This window comes from Mya arenaria, chromosome 14 (genome assembly GCF_026914265.1).
Source record: "Mya arenaria isolate MELC-2E11 chromosome 14, ASM2691426v1".
Classification (NCBI taxonomy): domain Eukaryota; kingdom Metazoa; phylum Mollusca; class Bivalvia; order Myida; family Myidae; genus Mya; species Mya arenaria.
Window position 1 is genome coordinate 28,194,615 of NC_069135.1, and position 26,820 is coordinate 28,221,434.

Genomic DNA, 26,820 nt, shown 5'->3' on the forward strand with positions numbered 1-26,820 from the left:
TTCATTGGAAGACCCATTGTGGCTGAAGTGTTGATTTTATTAATGTTTTGTATCCATTCAAATTCTCTTTCTGCATGGTGTGTAATTTTTAAAAAAAACAACAACAACTTATTGTGCTTGACCATTGATTTTATATTGTTATCAATTTAAGTGTAAATCAATTAACAATTTTCAAAAATATTTACCTATTGTTTTTCTCCAATAACCCTAAATTTAGATTTACAAGTTCTGTTTTTTAGAAATTATCTGTCAAAAGTGAATCAAGTCAGCCCAAAATAAAAAGAAAATGGAAGTCCTTTCTAAGAAAAAATAGTTTTCATGTCAACTTGTCACTATATATGAGAAGACAAACCTTAGTGTTAACATTGTTTAATTTATTGTTGTTTATTCAGGTGATTCACCGTCGGGTTACTCTCTCTGCCCGGAGGGTTTCTACTGCCCCGAGACACATGGTAGAAACTGGTCCTGGTGCCCTGAAGGCACCTTTTCCAATGTTCTCGGGCTTGACGACATCTGACTGCCAGCAATGCTTAGGCGGGAAACACTGTGATGTGACAAACCTGACTGCCCCCCGTGGCAGACTGTGATGCTGGGTACTTCTGCACTTTGGGTGTAGACACCTCCCAACCTGATGGCGTTTCGAACACAGGGACTGGTGGAATCTGCTCCCTGGAGGGTTCACCTTGTCCCACAGGCTCTCCGACACCAGGAAGTTGTCTCGCAGGCACTTAGCAAGTAAATACAATCAAATAAACATGTTTTAACTCCTTTGTCCAATTCTTTCTTTGAAGTTCAATAATATAGTTCTAATAAACTTCTTGGCGGTATTGCAAAAAAAGTTATGTAATAGCATAAAACAGGCTTCTTTAACTTTTATGGCGGAATTGATCTACAATATCAAGAAAAATAATTGCGTATGGATATGCGATAATTTGTGGTTGTCATGGATATGCGCACAGTGATTCTGATTATATTAATATTCAAATCGGTCTTTAAAAAGTCCTAAGGAGTGTGAAGCATTATTTCTTGAATGGTGCGTGGAAACTGTTTTATGGTAACATTCAAGGCGAGAAATAATTAACTAGCATTCTAAATATTGCCACAAGACAAGGTTTTCATGTTGCTACAGATGACAGTCTTCACCGAGGGAGGTAATTGCAATGTGCACTGGCAGTGTTCTCAATAAGAACCGGCTGCCGGCCAAAATGGATGGTTCAAATGGCAATTGGGCCGGTTAAAATTTTGAAAAATAAATTAATTTTAAATAGAATAAGTAGAAGCAGGTCGGTTACTTTACTCTTTGAGACGGTTCAACTGAAACTTATTGAGAACCCTGCACTGGTGACCATTAAAAAGGAGTGTCATTCAGGCATTTTTTCTTTGTCTGTGGGCAAGATAAGAATATCTAGCATGGTTAAATTATTCATCTACTTATCTGAGGTGGGAGAACAATATTTCCTCAGACAGAATTCAATATGCCTCAATGATTTCACTCATTCTAATCAAAGGTGGTAACTGAATACGGGCCCAATTATTACTCATTCACTTTTGAATCACTTATAATCATCCTAAACTTTCTTTTAAATGTTTACAATCCTACTTTAACATTCTAGGACCTAGACAACCAGGCTGACTGCAAGACTTGTCCATCAGGTTACTATTGCCTGGCCGGCAGTACAAACTACACAGTTAGCCTGTGTCCGAGCGGTCACTTACTGCCTCGATGGAACCACAGTGGATAACCAGTATTCGTGTCCTGCTGAAACATTCAACAACCTCACTGGTATGTGGTGTAAATGTTCATAATTATACACAATTATACACCAATGTTATAAGTTTAAATCAGTTTTAGATTGTCAATTATAACCGAAATGGTAAAAATTTGTTTGGTTAGAGACAATCTTCCATACAAGATTAAGCTTGGCACCAAAGACTTTGCTGTGATATATGTTGATGAATAGATCAATCCAAAAATGATATGAGCCGCATCGTGCGATTTTGGGCCTTTGGACATAATTATTACAAATGAAATAATCATTAATAAAAAGTGCCAAAGATAATGATTTTTTCTATGTAAACAATTTCTTCCTGACTTCTTTCTTTTTAAGGTTTGTCATTGGTGCATCATTTTCTCGATAATTTATGACTATTGGTTTACTCATGTTTCCATGGATTTCGTCTTCACATATTTTGACTGGATTGATAGTCTGTGTTTAAAACGGCCAAATGTATTAAAAACACAAAAATGATTCATTATTTTTATCTGAATTTATGTTCCTTAAAGATTCTGTGATAAGAAAATAATTTAAATTATGAGCTAGTTGTAATATTGATACAATAATTTTGCACGTCATTTGAATAATGCACTTTTGTTACAACGTCATTTGAATGACGTCAAATTTAGTATTCAAAATGCGCAATACATGATCTCACTTGTAAACACCTTACTTACGCAATTTATGTGATATTATCATGAAAATTTCAGAATATCTTACTGAAATTACATGGCATTCAAATACCTTAACATTGTAATAGAAAAAATATGTCTGAAGGCCCCAAATCGCGCGACGCGGCTCATATATTGTTTCTATCACTTTTGAAAGTAATTGTTAAAAAAAGTAAATGCCTGTTACTTCATAAGTCGTCCTGGCATGCCTATTTACAGTATGGTTATGTCATAAAAAATGTACTTCTTTTAATATATTGTTATTACCAGTAGCCTGACATTTCATTGAAAAATTACAAGGTTATAGAACTGCAAAAAAATGGCAGGATAGCTTAAAAAATTCTACATTAAAGTTTGAATTTCATGTCATTCAGTCAATAGTTTTTATCCAATTGTTATGAAACTTGTCAGAATACTTATCTACATATATTGTCTTGAACATTTGTGAATATGGGTCACCTCAGGTAAAAAAATAGGTCACTCGCACAAATTGAATAGTTTCTGTTGATCTTCATAAAGTTTGATCAGGTTATTTGTATGATATATCCCTGACAAGTATAAGTTTGGGTCTTCTTGGTAAAAAAACTAGGTCACTAGCTCAAATCTTAGGTTTGCGAAATTGCATTGTAAAATGAAAATTCTGGCTTTAATGTGGCATTGGGATTTTATATGTATAATATTTTATCCTGAATTCACTTTTTTCTCCAGGAGTCCACAATGAAAGTTCTTGCCTGCCCTGCACCCCTGGGTACTACTGTGTTGCCCCGGGGCTCGATGCACCCACAAGAATGTGCGATCCGGGCTGTTACTGCGAATCAGGCTCGTTATTGGCTCAACCCACTAGTCCAGAGGGAGGAAAATGCCTAGCTGGCACCTATTGTCCACAGGCAAGATATAATTGGGTCTTAAACATTGAAGTACAGTCGAAACCTGTTTGCTGAATATCACAGCAGGAATTCTTACATACAGTAAATTAAAATTGGTCCTTTACATCAAGTTTGAGCCAAAGAGGACATTGAGCCCCAAAATGTCAAGCCAATGGGTTTTAACTGTAGCTGTTGAGATTGTTTTCCCTGGTTCTTAGTAGCCAGAAGTAAACAACTCTCCACCCCAGTTCTTGAAGTGTCCCTGGGGAACTGGATACTACCACAAAAAAAGTGTTATCAGCAAAGCTGGATATATGGTCAAGAAACTGTAGTGCTGTTATGTTTTTGTACCAGAAATTCAGTGTGCTGGAAAAAGGCTCCTACTATGTAACCAACATGCTAGAAACAGGCAACTTTAGTGGAGGATATTACAACACAGGAAATTCATTGTGTAACGTTTCTTCTTATGTCTAAGGAATAACTTGCTATCTCCTTCACAGGGAAGCTACACAACGGGATGTGACCCAGGCTCCTACTGTTCTACAGACATGCTAGATACAGTCACTGGTAACTGTAGTGCGGGATATTACCGCACAGGGAATTTCACAACCGACCAACCCACAGGCACTGGAGGTATGTTTATTGTTATAATACCTGTTGAAATTGATCATGCAAGGGATAAAACAATTATGTTTGTCTGTTTTTCCAACAACAGAAGAGCATCATAGTGCTAATGTACTTGTAAAAGATATTCTCTTGAAACTGTTTTTCAAACAATAGAAGACTAGATATCATAGACTAGTATTGATGTCATTGTTAAAGATATTTTCATGAAACTTAGTAAGCATGTTATCATTGTCAATATGGGTGTGTATAGCAAGGCCAGTACATCTGGTTTTAGTTATTGAGTTATTCCTCTTCATGTACGGATAACAAGAGACAACCTTCGGCGTTTTATTATATAATTGTAAAGTATAGTCTACCATTTTAGGTTACGAATGCCCGACAGGTCACTTCTGTTTCTTGGGCAGCTTTCATGCCATGTATGCGGGTAGCTATAATGCTTCCCTGTCTGGCAGTTATATCATTATATAAGTTACCTCCTATCTGTCCTTACAGGTGACCGATGCCCCACAGGCCACTTCTGTGTTTCCAACAGAGCCCTGTGATCCTGGAACATTCCTGCTCAGCCAGGGAGCCACTGTTAACTCGTTCTGTCTGTCCTGCACTGCTGGAAAATACTGTAGCCAATCAGGACTCTCCGCTATTGAAGGAGACTGCTCCCAAGGTATGACTTCATGTTAATTAAAAAAAAAATCATGAACTTCATACATGTACCTGAAGATGTCATATTAGGGTATTTTTTATCAATGCAAAATGGATTTGATTCCCTCCTGGATGCATAAAAAATTGGTTGTAGTCTTCAAGCGTGACTTGTTGATTTCCTTAAAAATATGATTATTCTTTACTCTCTTGGCTAACTATTTGCCAAATGGCTTAATGGGTTTATCTTATCAGCCATTGTCCGATAATACCAAGAATTTCAGTTTAATGTTAATTGAATTACAGAATTTTTTTTACTTTCAAAAAACATATAGACTTAGCCTAAAAAGACCAATTAAGCAAAGTAAAAGGTGTAACTTCTAACTAATGATTTTTCGTTTTACAAATGTACAATTGTTTTAAATAAATATGTCTCAATTCAGTTTAAATGAATATGTAAGCAGCACCAGGCCATTTTTAGCTCGACTATTTGAAGAATAAGGAGAGATATACTACTCACCCGAGCGTTGTCATCATCCCTTGGTTAAGGTTGTGTGCAAGCACACATAGGTTAATAGCTCAGCAACTACTTGAGGTATTGCATTGAGACTTGATACAATGGTACTCAACCATCCAACCTACTTAATTAACCAAGTAAGATAACTCTAGTTTGCATTTAATGCCAATAATAGGCCTTTATAATTTGACTTAGAAATTCTGGTTAAGGTTTTGCGTGCAAGCACACATAGGTTAACATCTCAGCAACTACTTGAGGTATTGCATTGAGACTTGATACAATGGTACTCAACCATCCAACCTACTTAATTAACCAAGTAAGATAACTCTAGTGCATTTAATGCCAAAAATAGGCCCTTTATAATTTGACTTAGAAATTCTGGTTAAGGTTTTGAGTGCAAGCACACATAGGTCAACATCTCAGCAACTACTTGAGGTATTGCATTGAGACTTGATACAATGGTACTCAACCATCCAACCTACTTAATTAACCAAGTAAGATAACTCAAGTTTGCATTTAATGCCAATAATAGGCCTTTATAATTTGACTTAGAAATTCTGGTTAAGGTTTTGTGTGTAAGCACACATAGGTTAATATCTCAGCAACTACTTGAGTTATTGCATTGAGACTTTATACAATGGTACTCGACCATCCAACCTACTAAATTAATCAAGTTAGATAACTCTAGTTTGCATTTAATGCAAAATAATAGGCCTTTATTATTCAACGTAGAAATTCTGGTTAAGGTTTTGCATGTTACTACATTTAAGTCAATATTAAAGCAAACATTGCAATTCTAGGACCAGCCTACTCAGTCTAGCTGCATATACTGCCATAAATATAAACTGCCCACTATATCTCCAACAGGATCAGAATTATACCTAATCTTAATATAATCTGTCTTTCTAGGATCAACCTATCCAGTCAAGCTGCATAAACTGCCCGCCAGGCTACTTCTGCGATGCTGGTATTTTTGGAGCCATCTCCAACTACTCCCAATACATTTGTCCAGAAGGTAGCTTCTGTCTGGAAGCAACAGAGAACATGCTGACCAGCACCTTTGTCCACTTGGAACATTTAACAATGCCACAGGTAATGATTATTTAGAAGTTAAACATAGGGTTGATTTTTCAGAACTGTGTTAAAAGTTAACAACATTGTTAACATTATTGTTAACATTATTGATAAAATCGTTACTTCACTAGAAGCTTAATGGATACACTTGCGATCTGCAGTACCTTTTATCAAGATTTGAGAAAACTAAGCTGTAGGTGTTTTATACAAATATGAGCACATCATCAAATATTTCACATTTAAAAGTTAACACTTCTGTTCACAATGTTGCTTAATTCAACAACAAAACATTTAACCATATTTCTATTAAGTTGATATCCTTTGACAGGGCTTGTCCATGAAGACAACTGTAAATCTTGTTCTGGCAGTATGGCATGTGATGAAACTGGCCGCACCTATTCTAAGAGACCCGTGTTCTGTCGGCTATTACTGTCTCACAGGAGCTCAATCACAGACACCAAGCCAAGGGAAGATATTATTGTTTTAGCATTTGTTGTCGGCTATTACTGTCTCACAGGAGCTCAATCACAGACACCAAGCCAAGGTAAGATTCATTATTGTTTTAGCATTTGTATTAGTTTCAAATGTGGGGCTATTCCACTCTGCTGATGTAACATCATTAGATTGTTAATGCCAATGTTCAAATTATGTCAGAAAACAAAAAAGTGGCATTAAAGTGTCATTCATTATGTTATAGCATTTCTACTGTGTGATTTATACCAGATATGCATTCAATAACTAGGTTATTGGTGCTGTGTTTTGATCAGAAACCACAAGGTTATTAGTACTGTGTTTTGATCGGAAACATCATATTTGACTCCGTTTTTTTTTACACATTTTATAATCTGAATCTGCATTACTCTGCTCAATTTGAATACAACCCCTCAGACTAAAATACAGTATCAATACTAATAATTGCATTGTGTTGGATCTTGTGTAGATACATGAAAAACCTATCACTGACCCTGTAATCACTATCATGTGAACATTCTATTGCCCAATAATATTTATTTAGATGACTTTATAATGTCCATTTTTATATCATCTGCAATGTCAGCTCTGTCCACTTCAGGGGCGAATGCTGACCCATGTCTGACTGGCTCATATTGTCCTGACCAAACAGCAGACCCAGTGCCTTGCCCTGCCGGAACATTCAATCCAAGTCTGTCGCTGCATTCGGAAGATCAGTTTCTAAACTGTATTGGAGAAAGTCATTGTAACGAAATAGGTAAGTTTGGTTTGAGCTGTTAAAGCCAAAACCTTGTACATAAAATATAAATACAGTTGAATCCTGTTTCTCAAACTCATTGGGACAGGCGAAAATACCTCATACCTCGGAAAATTCAACCCAAGAGGGAATACTTACCTTCAGTAGAAAGAAATCAGTCCCTTTCATCCATTTAGAGTCAATGAAGAATTTGATTCATGCAAGTTTGAGCCCACAGGGATCAACTGTAGGAGGACTTGGAAATGTTTGCTTTCACTATTTGATATATTACAATTTTGAATTTTATAAAAAGACGAGCATCGTCTTATTAGTAAACTGAAAAGTTAGAGATCCTATGGAGGATAAGTTTGGATATATTTGCTCCAACTGAATTAAGCAATAAAACTGCCAGTGTAATAGTACCTACTGGTGTCTGCAAATGCATATATTTGGTAATCCTCATTATCCAGCTCATTTTCAATCCTTTAAAAAATATGGCACATATGGTAACTAATTATTGTTATTTTCAGGCCTAAGTGCTGTAGTTGGTCCGTGTTTCGCTAGTTTCTACTGTCCTTTGGGAAGCGACAGCCAAACCAAGGAACAGTACACAGTCGGCAACTACTGCCCAATAGGTAAGAGGGGTTTCGAAAATGTTGATGTTTATATGCCCAAGCCATTGATGATTTTATTACCATATTTATCGTAATAGACGTGCAGTGGATCTTTTGCTTCGCATTTTCAAAGAATTCTGAACCTAAATATTGATGCTCACATTAGAAGATTTATGTTAAATGATCTGTCAGAAGTCATCTAGTTGGTAGTACAGCTGCTGAACACCTTAAGTATGTAGTAGTATTTTTGTTTTGTTCATAAAAATCAAATGAGTAAAACATGATAATGGATTAAATTTTTAAATTTAAAACCTATATTTTTGGCACCAACCAATCGTTAGCACCTTTAACCAAAAAAATCTGAAATATTAATAATATTTTATAGGTTCTGAGTATCCCACACCTTGCCCCTATGCAACCTTCTCCAACGTGGGTAATGCCAGTGTAACCCAGGCTACTATTGTAACAGAGAAGGACTCGCCAATGTCACTGGAGAATGCAAAGAAGGTATGGACCACAATATTGTAAAGTTTTGGATGTTAGTCTAGAGTAAAGAAGACAAATTATAATTGTAAGTCATTGTGTAAAGAACACACTTTTTTTCCCCAGATTTCTTATAGATAAAATTCCTGCGTCTTATGTACAGTATTGGGCTTTTGACATTTTTTCCCAAAGTCCATTGCAGGCCAAAAAATGTTTGTTTACAATTCACTTCAAAGGGAAGCTACTCACATGGATTGATGGATTTAATTATATTAAAGAGTTGTTACTGGTTCTGTAACCTTTAATAAATTAACATGATGCTTGTTGTCATTCAACCATTTAAAGGGACTAGACACTAGACGGTCCAAAATCGGCAAATACAGTATTTCCTAAAAATATGCCCAGAATTGTTAATGTGAGCTAGTAGTAGGCCGATAATATATCACTTTACATGGTTGAAATAATGAACACAACAACCATGCTTCTGTCTTGTCTGTGTTTCCCTGTTTAAAATAGTACATAATGGTTTCCAAGTTGATTCACTGACATAACTAAAATCTTTAAAAATCTAATAGTGAAACTGCACATAAGTTGAACTTTCATTTTGCACCTTTAGACCACCAAAACCACAGAAATCTTGTAAATTTGTGTTTATGTGGAAGAGATACTATACTTTCTTTGCAAATACTGCACATCAAAATATCCATACAGCTTTGCAGAAAAGCCATCCCATATTTTCAGTGAAAGTATTGCCCATTGTCAACATCCATGATATCTTTGCCTTGAGCTAAATGTATTCTCTAGCCTACTTATACCAAGTGGGAAGCACTGTTGGGACTTGAGGTGATTTGCCTTACTGGGAAATATTTGGCTAAATGTAAAAGCCTGATGTTTCCTTTTTAATATCACTTAAATATTTCCCAGGTTTCAACCGCCCATGGGTAGCAGAGTTCAGACTTAAATGATTTGCCTTAATCAGGAAATAATGCCTTAATCTAAAAAACTCACATGATATAATTACCCCATGGGATAATTTACCTTAATAATACAAATTTATTATTTCCCAGGTTACTACTGCCCTGTTGAGACAGAAGTGATCTGCCCCATTGGCAAATACTGTCCCACGGGCACTGCGGTCCCACAAGATTGTCCTGCTGGGTACTACACGGGATCTGACAGAAAAAAAGAGTGTCAGATCTGCCCTGAAGGTAAATGGACACAAAACTAAGACTAGTTATTTACCATTTAGTTCACAAAGTTCAGGTGAACATCAAACTTACAAATTGGAAATAAAGTACCATAAGTTGGAATTTCTTTACTTTAAGTAAACACTAAATAGCATGTTTGTTTAAACAAATTATTCAATTTGTTTCAAAGAATTTTTTCACCAGGGTGAATAAAATATTTTCGAGCAGGGGATTAAACATCTAGTCGAACCACTGTTGGCTCAAACTTCTAGGAACCAGCGAAAGTACCTCGTGCCTTGGAACATTCGAGCCAAGCAGGAACACTTACATTCAGTATAAAGAAATTGGTCATTTACATCCAGTTCACGCCAAAGAGGAATTCGAGCCAACGGGGTTTGACTGTATTAGCTGTTGTTGCAAATGAGTTGTTGAACATATGACAGATGAGTAAATTTAGCTCTATTATGTTCAAGGCTTCTACTGTGTGGCGGCCAATGTGGTGGCTGGAGACATCAGCACCGTGAATACTGCTTGCCCCTCGGCACTGGCTACAACTGGCAGCCTTGCCCAGCTGGAACTTAAATCGCAGTTACGGGTCTTGACAAAGGAAAGCGAGTGCACATCATGCATTGGTGGATTCTATTGTGGTTGTAAGTATTCAAAATGGTCATCTTGTGTTTTGATAAGTATTCGATGTTGGTTATTCATGTCAGACAACAGCTCATTGAGCTAATGTTTCTTGTTAACTTATATAAGATTCTTGTATCTCCTGTCTTGTATATTGTATCTTGATCATCGATCTACCTCCTTCTTTTAAGGTAACACATCCCTCATAGCATTAACCCATTAAAAATGTAATTGGTACAGTAAGATATCAAACGTATTTCTCTCTTTTCTAGCTGACAACTTGACCAGCCCTTCAGGCCCTTGCGGTGCCGGTCACTACTGTACATCGGGCGCACTTTCTGCTAATCCCACCATGCTAAGCGCTAGCCAATGCCCTGCCGGTACAGTTCACCCCATTGTTGGTGATGTGTGTCCTATTGGCCATTATTGTCCAGAAGGTACGGACAATCCCATTGGTTGTCCCGCTGGTACCTACCAGGATCTGACCACACAGGACCACTGTAAGGTAAAGTCAAGTTTCAATTTAACCTGAATCAATGCAGAGGCATAATTTGTTTGAATTTCTTTTTTTGAGAATCACATGAATTGGTACATACAATGTCCTATGTTGAAGGAATTGGATATGGTTAAATGGTTATTGTTTTAACATGCTTTCTCAAACACACTCACTAAAAGTACCCAATCTACTGAGTTTCTTAAGATTTCAAATATCAGGCTTCGTTACACTATAAAATGTTATAAAATCATGCAATTATGTTAATTTTGACCGACTTTGATACCTTAAGAATTATAAAACATCAATCTTTGACAAGTTTACATTAGCTTTATTTTATCTACTTTTCTGGTTCACAATCCTTAAATTATTTCCATGATAACTGCAGGACTGTCCATCCGGCTACTACTGTCCAGCCAATACCACCACCTTAAATGTGTTTGACTGTCCGGCTTGTCACTATTGTCCAGTTAACACCACACATGCTACAGAATACCCATGTCCACCGCAGACATTCAACAACCTCACGAATGGTATGTAGTCATAATTTAGAGCATGTATTAGAGCTTACCTCAGATGAGAAGATTGCATAATAGCTGAAGTTATTTCTATTAAATATCATATTTTTATATCCAGGTTTTGAGTTGAAAAATAGCATTGTCAATGGAATTTACATTTTAAGAGATTTAGAATTATTATTGGTACTGTCAGGAATAAAGTTACTGCTACATATTATATAATGTCTGTTAATTGGTGGTGGTGAGGGGGGGGAGTTATTATAAAACCTCTAAAATCATTACTTAAGTCAATTTCATAAAATGTTCATTGTCAAATTATAAAAAGTTTTAAGTGTTTTTTTTGTTGTTTTTTACATACATGTTTTTTAATCAAATCTACGAAAATTTAATATTACTAATCCTATAAAGCAAGTATAAATTAATATGATAATTAAGAAAATGACTTTCAGTTAGGAAATGACTTAAGCTGGTTTATGAATACTGGACAGAATAGAGCAGTTCTATATTACAAAGGTTTATTACTATATAGAAAAATATGTGATGGCTAAATTACTCCGTAAACAAGGTATAGGATGGATAAAAAAATGCTTAATTATTGGTCAATTTACAGGTCAGTCCCTAGATGACTGTGAAATTCACTGACCACACTCTCACGCAAGATCATGCCAACGAGAGTGATTAATATAAGTTGCAATAGCTTGTTTTGCAATCGTTGTAAAATTAAATAAGTTTAAACTAAGAACCGGCTGCGGGCCAAAATTGACAGTTCAAATGGCAATTGGGCCAGTTCTAATTTGGAAAAATAATTAAATATGATGTAGAATAAGTAGCAGCTGGTCGGTTACTTTACAATGTGAGACGGTTTAACTGAAACTTATTGAGAACCCTGGCTAGTTAACCCTTTGCATGCTGGGTAAATTGTCGTCTGCTCAAAGATGTTGTCTGGTTTATTCTAAATTCCTTTTAATTTACTTAAAACTTTGGGCATATATTGACTGAGTGGCAAACAGCTTGGAACCTGACCAGGCGCCGAGTTACTCGGCATCTGGTCTGGTTCCAAGCTGTTTGCAAAGCCTTTAAAATCGCCATCAGCAGCCTAAGGGTTAAATTAATTAAAGTATTCATATAATGGTTAATTGACTCTGTGGTCATAAGTTTGATATTGTATAGAGCTGATTTTATTTTGAAATGCAATGTATTATAAAAACAATAACATTTCTTACTGTACAGGCACTATTTCTGGTAAAACAATGCACTTTTCTAACAAAATGTGTTTCTGATTTAAAACCAGATTGTTTAATGCTCAATTTAAATGTTTGTATATGTGTTTTTGATGGTTTTTTTTTAAATTTTAGATGTCATTCATTATTTAACATTATAATGACTGTGTTTTTAACTCATATCTTCACGAAAATACTGTTGATTATTGTTGTTTTTGTGTTGTATTTTTCCATGAAATGATTTTTAATTATCCTAACTTTTTTCACATAATTAATATATTTATGTTGGATGAACTTACTTACAAAAAAGAGAAGGCATTTTTTGGTATTAAATGTACATTTGTTTTTACTGAAATACTAAGACATTGGTTGCTGCATTGTAATAATTTTCATACGAACAGATACTATCAAGGATTTTTTCTTTTTGTTTGAAGAATTACAATTCTAACCAACAGTCTCTTTGTGAATCAACATAAAAATGTTTTTGTTTTTTACTTTTACATTTTTACTAAAAATATTTTACTAATTGATTGGATTTGAACATCCACAGTTTTTGTAATGTTAACCTATATTCAATTTCTAAGGCTTTCAATAAGATAACTCTTTATACTGTACTCACAAAAATGTTCATGTATGTACTTGTACTATATCTTATGCATCTGTTTTATTCCCCCAAACTTCACAGCCAACAGTTCAGGGAGGTCACTGTACACCAGGAACATTCTGTCCAGCTGGTGCAACCTATGCCTACAACTGTACCCTGGGAATGTACTGTAGTCAGTCTGAGCTAGACACACCCGAAGGCTTCTGTGATGAAGGATATTATTGCCCAGGAGCCGCCACAAGCCCACAGGTATGGCATGATAATAGTTAATATGTAATCCTTATGCACCAGGTTTGGGGTCATACCAGGGATAGAGGGGAGAAATGGGCCAATGTTTTAGCTTCCAGGTGGCTGTACAGTGCCAAGTGATTGCAGTGGTTTTGTTTTTCACACGAAAAATAGTGGGGAATGGGCCTTACCTAGGATGTCCTCATGGTGCTTGGGCATTTGGCAGGGATTTTACCAGCAGGGTAGGGGGGTAAAATTGACTGACTGGTGCATTAGTTACCCTATTTAACCTTATTGTTAACGTGTACTTCGGATAAGATTTATTTTGATCAGTGTTCAAAGTCTCATACCTTAATGTAAATTCTTGCCATATTTAGTATCATTGTGTTCCGTAAAATATAATTACATGAGTTCTCCTCTCCTTAACTTTTTAATAGAATGTTAACAGATTTATTTATTCCCCTTGTGACTTATTTCCATGATGAACAGTGTAGGTGCGCTTATTGTTAAGATTTTTGTAAGCTTATAGATCATTGGCCAATTATTCAAAACAATGTTAAAGTTGACAGTGTTATTAATGACATCATTATTAATTTTCAAAGATGAAATATTTTATGAAGCGCCAATATTTTTTAATAAAACAAGTACAGCTGAAACAATATTCTCAAATACTGTTAGTAATTCAGCAGATTACAAGTGTGTCTATGGAACATCTACTGAAGTAAAGATATAAAAGTTAACAACCATGACTTTAACAGCGTTGTTAACTTGAACAAAGCTCTGAACTATCTGCCTGTTGAGTTGTAAAATGTACATACAAAACTACATGAATGGTTCTCACTTATTGATATACTACTTGTACTCACATAAATTTATCATTCTTTCTACAGGAGATAGAATGCCCAGTGGGCCACTTCTGTCCAAACGCTACTGGCTACCTACAGGCATGCAGCAATGGAACCTACAACCTACAAGGCTGAGTCTGAGTGCCTGCTTTGTGATGGAGGCTTCTATTGTAATGGCACAGGATTGTCTGCGGTATCTGGGCCTTGTGACGCAGGTAGGTTTCATGTATTTGTGTTTTTTTTGTATTTGAAGTATTCATTAATGAATTATTTCTGTATGTCTTGGTCAGGGCTATTCCAGTTAAACATATGTCCCACCCCAGGACGGCAAAATAAAGAAATTCTGTAGGGGGTAGGTCTTTTTCTTAATTTGCTACTGTAGGGGGTGGTGATAGGTCCAATTTCGCTTCTATAGGGGGGCGTCATTTTCTTTTTTGCTTCTGACCGTATCTGCTCATTTATATTCACTGCCTGATGGTGAAATACCGTTTTTTTTATCCATATAACATATTTTACCGAACGTCGTGTACAGAATTGGTTTGGATACAAATTTTCGCGATATTACGAGTCGGTTCCGCGGTACCGGAAATCAGAAGAAGTTGCGTCCCTTGACAACAAGATGGCGGAGGCGCCAGAATTTGTAAAGTCGTGGTCGAAGACCAACCTACAAAATTGGCTAGAAACCAATAGTTGCGCCGCATGTGTGGATACGTTTCGTGGTAAGTATACCAAATTGCAGTGTTCGAAACTAACGGGGTCCCGGGATCCCGAGGACACCAGTTTTTCAGGAGGGACACCTGAACTTCGAAGTCCGGTATTCCGTCGGGACACTTAAATTTCTGACTGATAAACGCTAAATATCAATAAATAAGTAGCATTTAATTAATTTATTACCTAAATTCGGGCTCCCTAAATTTCTTGACAGCACATGTCAAAACAATATTATTAATTATCATTATCGGACTCATCAAAGCGAAAGTATAGCTGACTATTTGACTATAGTTACGTCATGAATCTATAAATAAACAGGTCATTTCACAGGCGCATGCAGGTTAACGCTTCCGTTTTGTTGTTTACATTTTAAACAAGGTCAGAGCTGATAGAGATTTATTATCGGTAAAATACTTATGTGGAATTGTTTTGCTTATGTGTCAGAACCGCCCAAAAAGATGCCAACTCTGATGATACCTTTTATATAATATGATGTGACCTTTGAGTATTTACAACTAACATTTACGACACAAAAGAACTGCATCCTACATTCAGCATTCTTTGTTAATTGGCATTCAACTTATCAATATTCTTTGTTAATTTTAAAGACATATATTTTATGCCTTGATAAAAAATAATAGAAATAAAATTTGCAGGGTTTTATTCATTAATTCAATAAATTTATAAAATTTTATGACTTTTTGGCGCGAAAATTAACATGTATACACAATTTTTGGTCGTCTGCTCTTCCAGTATGCGCTACGACTGTTGGGCAGTCTGGTTGATTTATCAACAGCTCTACTAAATATTGATTGGAGTTTTCACAAGCCAGATGTAATATTCCTACAGTTTCTTAATGAAAAGCACCGACATTTGACAAGACCCTGAACCATGATGTATTTTATGCGTATTTTCCAAAAATCTAAAAATAGTAACAACATCAAGTTTTTGTTTACATTGTATCCATCTCTGTTTTTGACTGAAAACAAAAGGGACTTAGACATTCTCCCGCTTTTGAACCCAATCTACCAACTTAGAGACCAAAATATACCTCACTGCCATTCAGTGCTACTAACCTGTCATTACATGCTGCTGAAAACATGTATAATAATTATGGTGGTTTATACTTGCATTACAAATTGAAAAGTAAAAGGATGTTGAATTTAATATTAAAACAGGCTCAACAATGAAAAAATGTAAAAAGTGGAAGGGACTCCTAATTTCAGGAAGGGACACCTGATTTCAAATGTTGGTGTCCCTTCGGGATCCCTTGGAAAAATGGTTAGTGTCGACCCCTGAAATTGACAACAGTTGTCTAGAATTTTATTAGAAATCATAATTTGTACGTATTGCGTAAATGTTATAAATCCGAATGTTTCGTCCCCTTAACATTTCGACCACAAGGTATTTTTAGGTTGTATATAATTACATGGGTGAAAGTTTCAGCCTCATGTGGCTTAATATGCACTTATAGCAACATATGAAGAAACAAGAGAACCGTGGTGTGTAGGTTATAGTCCATATAATGGAAAATAACCAAATTTATTAATGGAAAATAACAAAATTTATTACAAGCAAAGCCCAGTAATAAGTTTGGTTATTTTCCATTACATGAGTTGTAACCGACTTATAGTTCACCCTAGTTTCTAAGCCAATCATCGAACAAGGCCGTATACAGCGTGCCCATTGGCTGCTCAAAGTTCATTTGGCGCGCGCCATGTCTGTTGACCTAGTTATAATAATTAACTTATTGGGTGCAGATGTGATCTTATATGAAACCTATTCGAGCAAAGATTTGAAAATCTCTGGGTGATGATTGGCTTAGAAACTAGGGTGAGCTATAAGGTCCTATATAGCTCACCTGATCAAAGAGTTACAAAAGAGTAATTGCAAATAATCTTTGCATATAGACGTATAAAAAAATAAACTTCTCAAGGGGGTCCGAATTTGCTCAGAAAATATTCTAAAGGGGGTTCTTTTCTCATCAAATAAACTTCTGAAGGGGGATGGTCCATTTTGAAAGTGCCTTCCTGGGGTGGGACATATGTTTTACTGGAATAGCCCTCATGAAAAAGTAAAGTTGCTCTTTAAAGTTTACTTTATGTTAAGAAACTACAGAATACTTAATTCATATTATTGCAGTCATATGTAGTCAACATCATAATCCCTGCCATAGTTGATTTAAAGGCTCAGCATTATATTAGTGTGACCTTTAATTATGAGTTTTAGTTTTACTTGACAGACATTTTTTACTGACTTCATACAGTATTCCAGGTTTCTATTGCGCAGCAGGTCAATTGAAGCCCATCCCCTAGATCTTCAGATGGTACCTGGCTACTTTTTTTCCAACTAACAAGGCTGTAATGGTCGTTTTGAAATGAAACATTATCACTCTTTTATATACTCCAGGTTTCTACTGCCCGGCGGGTCAATCCCAGCCGGACCCCTATATCTACAGATGTACACCTGGCTACTATTGTCCAGCTAACCTCTACAGATGTACCCCTGGCTACTATTGTCCAGCTAACATCTACATATGTACCCCTGGCTACTATTGTCCAGCTAACATCTACAGATGTACCCCTGGCTACTATTGTCCAGCTAACACAGTGGAAAACTGCTACTACCAGGATGAATACCAGAAAGACACATGCAAACTTTGCCCAGCAGGTAGGATTTTATAATTTAACCTTTCCCATTTGGGCTATGAATTAATTTTCAAAGCTTTTTGAATATTCTCTTTATAATCCTGAATATACATATATAGCACCTATAGTCTTTCCCTTGTCTTACCCTAGTTCACCAGGAGTGCACTCCTAGTGAACTATGAGAGTACTGGAAGTGCACAAACTGTCAAGTTTGGTCTTAACAGTACTGTACTATATCATCTATAATGCATGCTTATCAGTGAATATCTCAATGACAAAGCGGCTTATAGTGGATGGCACTGTCTTGGGACAACTTTCATTGAAAACTATTATCCATTGTCTAATGTTTCATGTTTGATTATATTTTTTAAGGTTACTTCTGTGACCATGCCTTCGTCGCAATCGGCAATCTCGAACTACGAATGTCCCAGAGGTTTCTACTGCCCTGGTGGTGTTAATGGGTCCAATGAGTACCCGTGCCTTTCAGCAACATAAACAACCAAACAGCATTGGTGGCCGAGACCCAGTGTCAGCCATGTTTGCCGGGATATTTGTCAGAATGCAGGACTTCCTGAGCCCGAGGGACTTTGCTATCCTGGGTTGGTTAAATATTTTATTAATTTATAAGATTTTCAACAAAAACTAAAGAACAATTGTCAAACTCTTGTCATACCCCTGACGTAGTCTGTATCTGCATTGTCGATGTAAAAATGATAAAAGGTCACTTTGGCTCAAAACTTATAAAGCATTTAAGAGTTTCAATTAAACTTGCTAAATGTTTTGCCAGAAACTTTATGCATAATTATCATTTATAGCAAGGTGCATAACTTAGGCTTTAATAATTAAAGAGTTAGGCTTTTTTTTCTAAAAAAAACAAGAACAGACTAGTATTCTCTCTGCAGCGCTCATGTTGCTTTTGGTTGTGATGGTCATTTCTTTGGGAATTTTATATTGTGACCATTTCTGCAAGGTTTTGCACTTGTGACCCATGAAGATTTGCATTTCTTTCATATTCATGCTTGATTAATATGTAACATTTAGCAATGCTTTGAATTTAAGATAATTAGGATGGCGTTAAAATAAATTGTGAAAAATAAGACCTTTGGGGAGAATTTCAAAGTAAGACACTTAACAATTGTATTTTGTTCCAGTTTCTTCTGCAACGGAAGCACCTTCCTTCCCAACCCCCCTGACTCTGTCCGATAGGCAACTACTGTCCTTAAGGAAGCTATGAGCCAACCCCATGCCCCTCAGGTACCATAGCAAAGGGAACCAGTTACTCGAACCTGACTGATTGTGAGCCTTGTAAGTCAGGAAACTACTGCACGGCCATCAGTTCACAAAATGGTGAGAATTACTTTCACCTTAAAAGCTGGTGACTTTTTTAATATTGGAGATATTCGATAAATATGTGTATGAAAATTTTGGACTTCAAAAAATGTTCGCAATTTGAATCTTAAAAGACATTGTAAGACTAATTTAAAGTTTCCCTACTTTACTATTTATGTGAATGTACAGAAGAGGCAAGTAGACAAAATATAATGCCAAACACTAAGCCGGCTAAAGGTTGATTGAGTATAAAAAGCGCTTTATTACATTGTGTTTTTAATCTTAGGGGGCACTCTGAGTAAGTAGTATCTTAGTGTAATGCATGTTTTTATACCCCCACAAACGAAGTTTGAGGGCTGGTGGGGCCAAGGTCAAGGTCACTGTTACTAAAAATAGAAAATCGGTTTCCGGACGATAACTCATGAAAGGCTAGATGGATTTGAACAGTTTTTGGTACATGGGTGTAACATCAGAAGATACAGATCAAGTTAGTGAGCTTGTCGGTCGGCCGGTCGATCGGTCGGTCGTTTTTCATGGTTTCCGGACGATAACTCATGAAAGGCTTGACCGATTTGAAAATTTTTAGGTACACAGGTGTAACATCAGAAGATACAGGTCAAGTTCGATATTGGGGCTGGTGGGGCCAAGGTCAAGGTCACTGTAACTAAAAATAGAAAAACGGTTTCCGGACAATAACTCATGAAAGGCTTGACAGATTTGAAAAATTTTTGGTACACAGGTGTAACATCAGAAGATACAGGTCAAGTTCGATATTGGGGTTGGTGGGGCCAAGGTCAAGGTCACTGTTACTAAAAAAAGAAAAACGGTTTCCGGCAGGTGAATAAAGATGCATTCAAGCCCAAATATGTACTTGTAAAATTTGATGATGATCGTGTTGGAAGAAAAGCTAGTGAATGCTCTAGATGTCTTATTCCAGAAGAGATCAGCTAGAGCATCAGCTAGTTTTTCTTGTCAGCAGTGTAACTTCTAAATTACTCAACAGATTTAAATAAAACAATACATGCATGATAAAAGAAGATGCAGTGTGCAGTAACCTTGGAGTTATGGCCTCTTTTCAAAGGAATGGTTAGCCATTCCTGTGTCCAGGCGGCATTTGGGGTATTCGTCACTCCTGTGACAGCTCTAGTTTTGTTTGAATGTAACCTACCTATCAAATCAGGTGATATATATATAAAAAAAACAATAATTATCACTTTTTCAAGGCATCTTTAGTTCCAGTATATTATCATATAATTTTCTTAGTTTAAGCTTTATTTATTTTACAACGATTGTGAAGAAAGTTATATTGACATATGCCAAGTCACACTCGTAAGTCATGTGTTGTGGAGGAAGTCGAACACGAAAAAACCCATTTGTCCAGCATGGTGACAACCAACCAAGCTCATATGCGCCCAGGCCGGGAATTGAACCCAGATCATCTTTGTGAAAAGCGAGTGCTCTAAATGGACGGCCATAACAATGTGGTTTTATGATGCAATAAAATGATGATATGCTGTTTGCTAACATAAAGCTACTGTTGTGTGATTATGTTATTAATTGCAAGAGCTAAGCTATAGTGATACAAGTTGTTTGGCTTGGAATTGGGTGTATTTGCTTTGATGTAATTGATAGATTTAATGCTTTAATTTACAAAATAATTAGTACTTAAATAGCAAAGTTAGTAAAATATTTTATTTTTTTAACCTTTTTAAGAAATAAAATAAAATAAAAAAGTTATATAAATAATAAAATATATATGGAAACCCACTGCAAACAAAGGTAATGATAATGACAAGGGCTTAGTTTTTATTAGTTTTCTAAGCACTCCTGATCATAACTGAGGTTTAGTTTTTCGATTTTGTCCACATGTAAAAATGGTATGTTTTTCTTAAGTTGAAAGGTAAAAAAACAACATAATTTATTTATATTTATTTTTCATATATGTTTCAGCCTTCCATGTACCGCTGGGTACATTTGTTTGATGGGATCCGATATAGCCACGCCTACAGACAATATCATTGGTTACATTTGTCCAGCCGGTCACTACCGTCTTTCTGGTGACATCCAAGAAACCCCTTGTTCCCCAGGCACATACCAAATCCAACAGGGACAAGGTAATTGTATTATGAATAACACAATTTTTCTATGTTCTCAGATTCCTGTAACATATTTTATTTTCACATTAATGATATGTACGAGGCCAAAATAATAATTGTATAATGAGGGTTACATCCTTACCAAAAACAGGTAGGGTATGTAGACTGTTTTCTATTCTTTTTTTTTATTAAGCTTGATAAAGAACGTTATTGTCATCTTTGGAGAATGGTGTTTAGAGTTTTTCAGTGTAAAGCTTAAGGTTTTTAACTTCATATTAAAACGCACAAAAAATATACATTTTTTTTTCATTTTATATTTTATTTAACACCCGACTATAAAAACAAAACAACAGCGCCTATTTGGTAGGAAGGGTCGAGTAAAGTTTTTTTTTTGTTTAGGCCCGATAGTTGGTCTAGAAGTTCATAGACTGGATATATATTTCTCAAAGTTCCTATAGTAATGATGAAGTGAAAGGCATATATATATATATTAATTTGGTCTCACAGTAAAAATTATTGCTTATAGAAGCAAAATGTACAAATTGCTGGATTATCCCTAGTATGTAATAAAAAAAGTTCTCTTATAACATCCTGTTACTGTTCTTTCATTCCAGATTCCTGTGACATATGTCCTGCAGGAAGGTCATGTCCGGACCTGGGAATGAACTACACACTGCCTTGTCCTGCAGGCTACTATTGTCTTAGTGGCACCCAAAATGATGGCGAACCATGTCCAATTGGTGAGTTTTCTGTGTAATCATAGGACACATTGTTAAGACATTAGATGGACCTTAGCCGCCTACCTTGTCCTGCGGGCTACTATTGTGTGAATTGCAAAAACAATTATGACAAACCTTTTTTGATTGTTGAGGTAAATGTGCAGGGATCCGCAGGTTTTCATATTTATGTTTATTTTTTAGCTCTACTGGCCAAAGGCCAGAAGAGCTTATGCGATGGTAATGTAATTTGATGTTTTGGTAACATTTGAAATTAAAGATTAAAGTCATAAAAAATGATAATTTATGCTTATTTTACATTCACAGGAAGAAAATACTGTGGAGGTGAAGCTCTCACTGAGCCAACTGGCCCGTGTGCTGAGTGGTACTACTGCCCTGCAGCAGATGATATCGGAGACGCATCCCCTCTCACCGGATACCTTTGTCCAGCGGGATCAATATGTCCAGCCAGTAATAACTGTTTTTTCTATCAATGTCATATGAAATATGAGACATATTTTTGTTTTCGATTGACAAATATATTAACCAAGGGTAAATACATGTTGGGGAACCATTTCCTATCAATTAGGAACATTCTTGCGGCAGGGTAAATATGTCCAGCTTGAAAATTTTGTTTTGTCTTAAAATGTGATATTAAATATAAGTCATATTGTTGTTTTCAATTGACATATATTTGACACGGGAAAATACATATCATTTCCTATTAGGTAATAAAATTGCGATTATTTTGAGTTTAGACTTTCATAAACATGCTCATTTTCAGTAGTATGACCACCCAATGATCTTATAAGCTTTAAACTTTTATTAAAAGAATGTTTCCATTTTTATTCCCTTTTTCAGACACTGCCGATCCCATACCATGTGACCCGGGCACCTACCAAGAAAACGTGGGCAAGTTCGAGTGTGACGCGTGTCCAGCAGGGTACTATTGCCTGTCTAATACATCTGTGCCCATTGATTGCCCGATCTATTCATACTGCCCTGAGAGTTCGGCTGCCCCGACGCTGTGCTTGAATGGGACTTAAATGACGCCTCAACAAACCTGGAAAAGCCGGTAGATTGTTCAGCCTGCATTGCTGGTAAGTTTTTTGAAGAATTTGTTGTGGATGGGTGGTTTTCCTTTAGGAATGACCAGGGGTGGTATTCAATAAGCTAGATTTAACCTAAATTTAATATTATAAACTAAGTGTTTTGATTGGCCTGTATATTTAGCTGACCAAATGGGCTGAATGGAATAACTGGGGCATGTCTAAGGATAAGGATAGGATAAATATTGAATACTGGGCAAGGACTGGAAATTATAACTGAGAAACATTAATTGACTAATTTTTTGCAATGATGGAGTGATGGTATTGTAAATAAATTTTAAACCTCGCCAAAGCCAATGAATCATGAAAAAACTTAATATCGTACATATTTTAAAAAGCAATCTATAGCCATTCTATTCTCATTGATGCTGCTGCTTTAAAGTTATATAATTTCTTATTTTCCATCTGTTATTATTATTAATAAAATGATTATTTATGTATAGCTCAAGAAAATTTACATACCTTTAATTTTTTACAGGCAAATACTGTACCGGTGTGCAGATCGAGGCCCATGCCAGGCTGGCCACATCTGTCTTAAGTGGGATTGGTGTATCTGACCCCGACAATTCCTACCTGCCCAATGGTGGGCTGTGCACTTATGGATTCTATTGCGAAGAAGGGGTGACCACGCCTGCTACCTGCCCACCAAACAGTTTTGTTGATAAGGAAGGGGCCATAAGCCAGGCTGAATGCCAGCCTTGTCCGGGTGGAAGGATTTGTCCGGAAAATTCTACAGTGTCCGAGCCATGCTGGAGAGGCTACTATTGTATGGTAAAATGAGTTGCTTTTTCCTATATGTATACATTTGAACACCATTAATCTGATGTTGTCGTTAGAACGTTAAAACATTTATATGTTCAGTGATATAAATTTAAATGAATGTACAACAAATCAGTGATGTAATAAAAAGAAGATTTTGTTGAAGAGATTTGGATAAACTATGTGAATTCCCTACATTTGTTTTTCGATTTTAAAGCTTATTATCACTCTGGTTATACACCTAAACTCAGTTTACTTTCTAAACATTCAAATTTTTCAGGGGGGAGGGGAGGTGATCCCTGACCCCCTATGTTTGCGCCTGCAAATCAAATTGGCTCTAGCTATGCCCCTGTAATATATATCAACTAGTCTACCCTGAATGGCATATTATCCTATAATTTGTGGCCAGCCACAAATGATATACAAATGATATACCGGTATCAACGCTTGGTGTTCAGTAAATAAACCAGTGGGATATAAAGTATATCACTGTTAAATTTCTATAAACCACAGAAAAGCACATAATAAACGAACTGTACAATTTGGCATCTCACAGATTGATTAAAAGTTTTCCTACTATTTGTTATTCCTGTTCCATTAATAACCTTTGCCATTTTCACGAATCAATAAAATTCCTCAAAACAAATATGGCGGCTGCCGATTTTGACATTTTTTTCCTGCGTCCAATATATGCTTTGAGTGTTGTTTTTGTCTTGTTTTTTTATGCGTCCAAAAAAATATCATAGCGTCCTATACACAATTATTTACGGTACATTGTTGAACCAATATTTAAAGATATACTATCGTACATTTAACAATTGCATGCCTTGATTGAATAACTAGTGAACTGTGGCATTTCAAAGAATTGAGAAGAAGTTCATTATTTCATGGTTGTCGTGCAGTCAGCAGTGGCATTTCAAAGAATTGAGAAGAAGTTCATTATTTCATGGTTGTCGTGCAGTCAGCAGTGGCATTTCAAAGAATTGGGAAGAAGTTCATTATTTCATGGTTGTCGTGCAGTCAGCAGTGGCATTTCAAAGAATTGAGAAGAAGTTCATTAATTCATGGTTGTCGTGCAGTCGGCAGTGGCAATTCAAATAATTGAGAAGAAGTTCATTATTTCATGGTTGTCGTGCAGTCAGCAGTGGCATTTTAAATAATTGAGAATAAGTTCATTATTTCATGGTTGTCATGCAGACAGCAGTGGCATTTCAAAGAAATGAGAAGAAGTTCATTATTTCATGGTTGTCATGCAGACAGTAATGGCGTTTCAAAGAATTGAGAAGAAGTTCATTATTTCATGGATGTCGTGCAGTCGGTAATGGCGTTTCAAAGAATTGAGAAGAAGTTCATTATTTCGTTGTAGTCATTAAATGTTTACTTTTCACTACCTCCACAGGTCACAATGGACTCTGCAATACGTCCCAACGGCACATACAATGATCAAACCGGGATGAGTGATTCCAGTCTCCTTTGCCTCGCTGGCTATTTCTGTGATGAGGAAGGCATTGCTAACTACACAACCAAACCATGTCCCCTCAGATATTTCTGCGTCAACGCCTCAATCTATCCCTAGCCATGTCCGACTGGAACATACAGGTTTGTGTTGTATGTAAATAACATTTTTAAATTTCTTAACATTTGGTGTGTTTTTTTTAAACATCACTGTCGTTAATTAAATTGAGCTAAGCTCTGCTGTATACTGGCTTTTAAAGCTTTCATTTTACCTCATGAATAATTCAAGGGAAGATTAAATACTTTGTCATTAAGCATATGTGCTTCCTTTTTTTATTGCAAATTGACTTGTAGTAATACCTGGATAGATTACTTCCCTTTGAATTAAGTTGTCCAGACAAATCGTATTGTCCTGACACAAATATTATGGTGTAAGCTTGTAACCCTCCTGCTACGTAGCCATTTGTATGAAACTTGGATAAGTTGTTCACAGGTTATCTTTTGATCTTTTGGCTAAGTTTACTCATTAAAACAATTTGATTGGTTTGTAGTTATTATTGGATAAATATTGACCAATCAATAAACTCTAAGGATAAATAAAACCAAAAACTTGACCCGTTTTACACATTCAGCTTAAAGGTACTTGCTCTTGATTTGGTAAAATGAACTTTTTGTAAGTCAAGAGGAGTCTTTAAACTTAGATTCCAAAAGCTGGAGCCCTTCAGCAATATTGTTATTGGCCCAAATGTCTTCTTTAAAGACCCAAATTTTCATTTGTGTTAACAACGCTAACGATCTCTTAATTTCAGCTTTGTTGTTGCTTAATTTCAGCTTTGTTGTTGTGTGATTCATTGGTTGATAGACATTTTCACATGGTGTTGTCAATGTATTGTTAAGAAGTCAAAATATCTATAAAAAAAATAAAAGTCCTTGTGGTGTTGGTTTTCTGTTTTTTCTTGACTATACTGGTGTGCGTTGGCACGCCACTAAAACCAAAAAAACTGTTTTATACTTTAACTGTATTTTGTTCCACAATTTTGATGTCATACAATGAATTAATGATAAAAAAAGTGTTTTCAGATGCACATGTTTGTTCCCAAAACATGAGAGAGTACCTTTAAACTTCATGGTCAATTTATGTTGTGTATTTCAAGGGATGTAACTGCTGCCTCCAGTGAGCTAGAATGCTTCCCTTGTCCCAGCGGATCGTATTGTCCTGACACGAATATGACATTTGGGGGATACCCTTGTGAAGACGGCCAGTATTGTCCAGAGGGAGCTGATCTTGTCAGGCAATGCAAAGCTGGTATGTATTTAGCTTGGTATGTAATTATGATCAGGGCCGTTATTCTATAACCACCTTATTTTTAACTTAATTTTTTTTAAAGTGTTTTGATTGGACTAAAAAAATAACTAGCCAATAGACTGAAAGGATATACTAATACATGTCTAAGGACAAGGATAAGAATGATATTGAATGCCGCCCCAGCCGGGTAAATTATTTTAAAAATCTGAATGAGTTTATAATCCGCAGGTAATCTTTTGGTTGCGCATGCAAACAATTTGATTGGTTAATAGTCATTACTGGGTAAGATTGACCAATCAATAAACATTTAGAGTAACCAACGAAACCAAAGAATTATCCAGTTTTATACAAATTTTGGCTGCATGTGTCTAAAACTAGTTCTTAAATTAGGGCACTCTTTCAGACCTGTGAGAGATTTTATGTTTTTGGCTTTGTTTTGTAAAGTACTGAACATTTTGAATGTTTTCTGGTTAGTTTAATACATTCCCCCCCCCCCCCC

General features: G+C 36.1%; 1 protein-coding gene across 1 annotated transcript; it reads left to right on the top strand.

Annotated features, from left to right (window-relative positions):
- Positions 1-631: 631 nt before the first annotated feature.
- LOC128215975 (multiple epidermal growth factor-like domains protein 6) lies at positions 632-25,136 on the top strand. Its single transcript, XM_052922573.1, has 26 exons — positions 632-724; positions 1,614-1,734; positions 3,155-3,333; positions 3,813-3,945; positions 4,190-4,197; positions 4,432-4,600; positions 6,495-6,710; positions 7,239-7,394; positions 7,904-8,008; positions 8,373-8,494; positions 9,275-9,347; positions 9,538-9,678; positions 10,131-10,307; positions 10,557-10,789; positions 11,166-11,310; positions 11,414-11,478; positions 13,201-13,368; positions 14,323-14,407; positions 17,313-17,573; positions 17,924-17,984; positions 20,831-20,994; positions 21,591-21,716; positions 22,020-22,163; positions 22,554-22,700; positions 23,280-23,572; positions 24,960-25,136. Exons 1-26 carry the CDS (start codon positions 632-634, stop codon positions 25,134-25,136), a joined length of 3,762 nt encoding a protein of 1,253 aa, XP_052778533.1.
- The last annotated feature ends 1,684 nt before the right edge of the window (positions 25,137-26,820 follow it).

Coding starts and splice junctions, on each gene's coding strand:
- LOC128215975 (XM_052922573.1), top strand. CDS start 632: ATGGCGTTTCGAACACAGGGACTGGTGGAATCTGCTCCCTGGAGGGTT. Junction 4,601..6,494: donor TGAAGGAGACTGCTCCCAAG/GTATGACTTCAT, acceptor ATCCTTTGACAG/GGCTTGTCCATGAAGACAAC. Junction 17,574..17,923: donor ATGCAAACTTTGCCCAGCAG/GTAGGATTTTAT, acceptor ATATTTTTTAAG/GTTACTTCTGTGACCATGCC.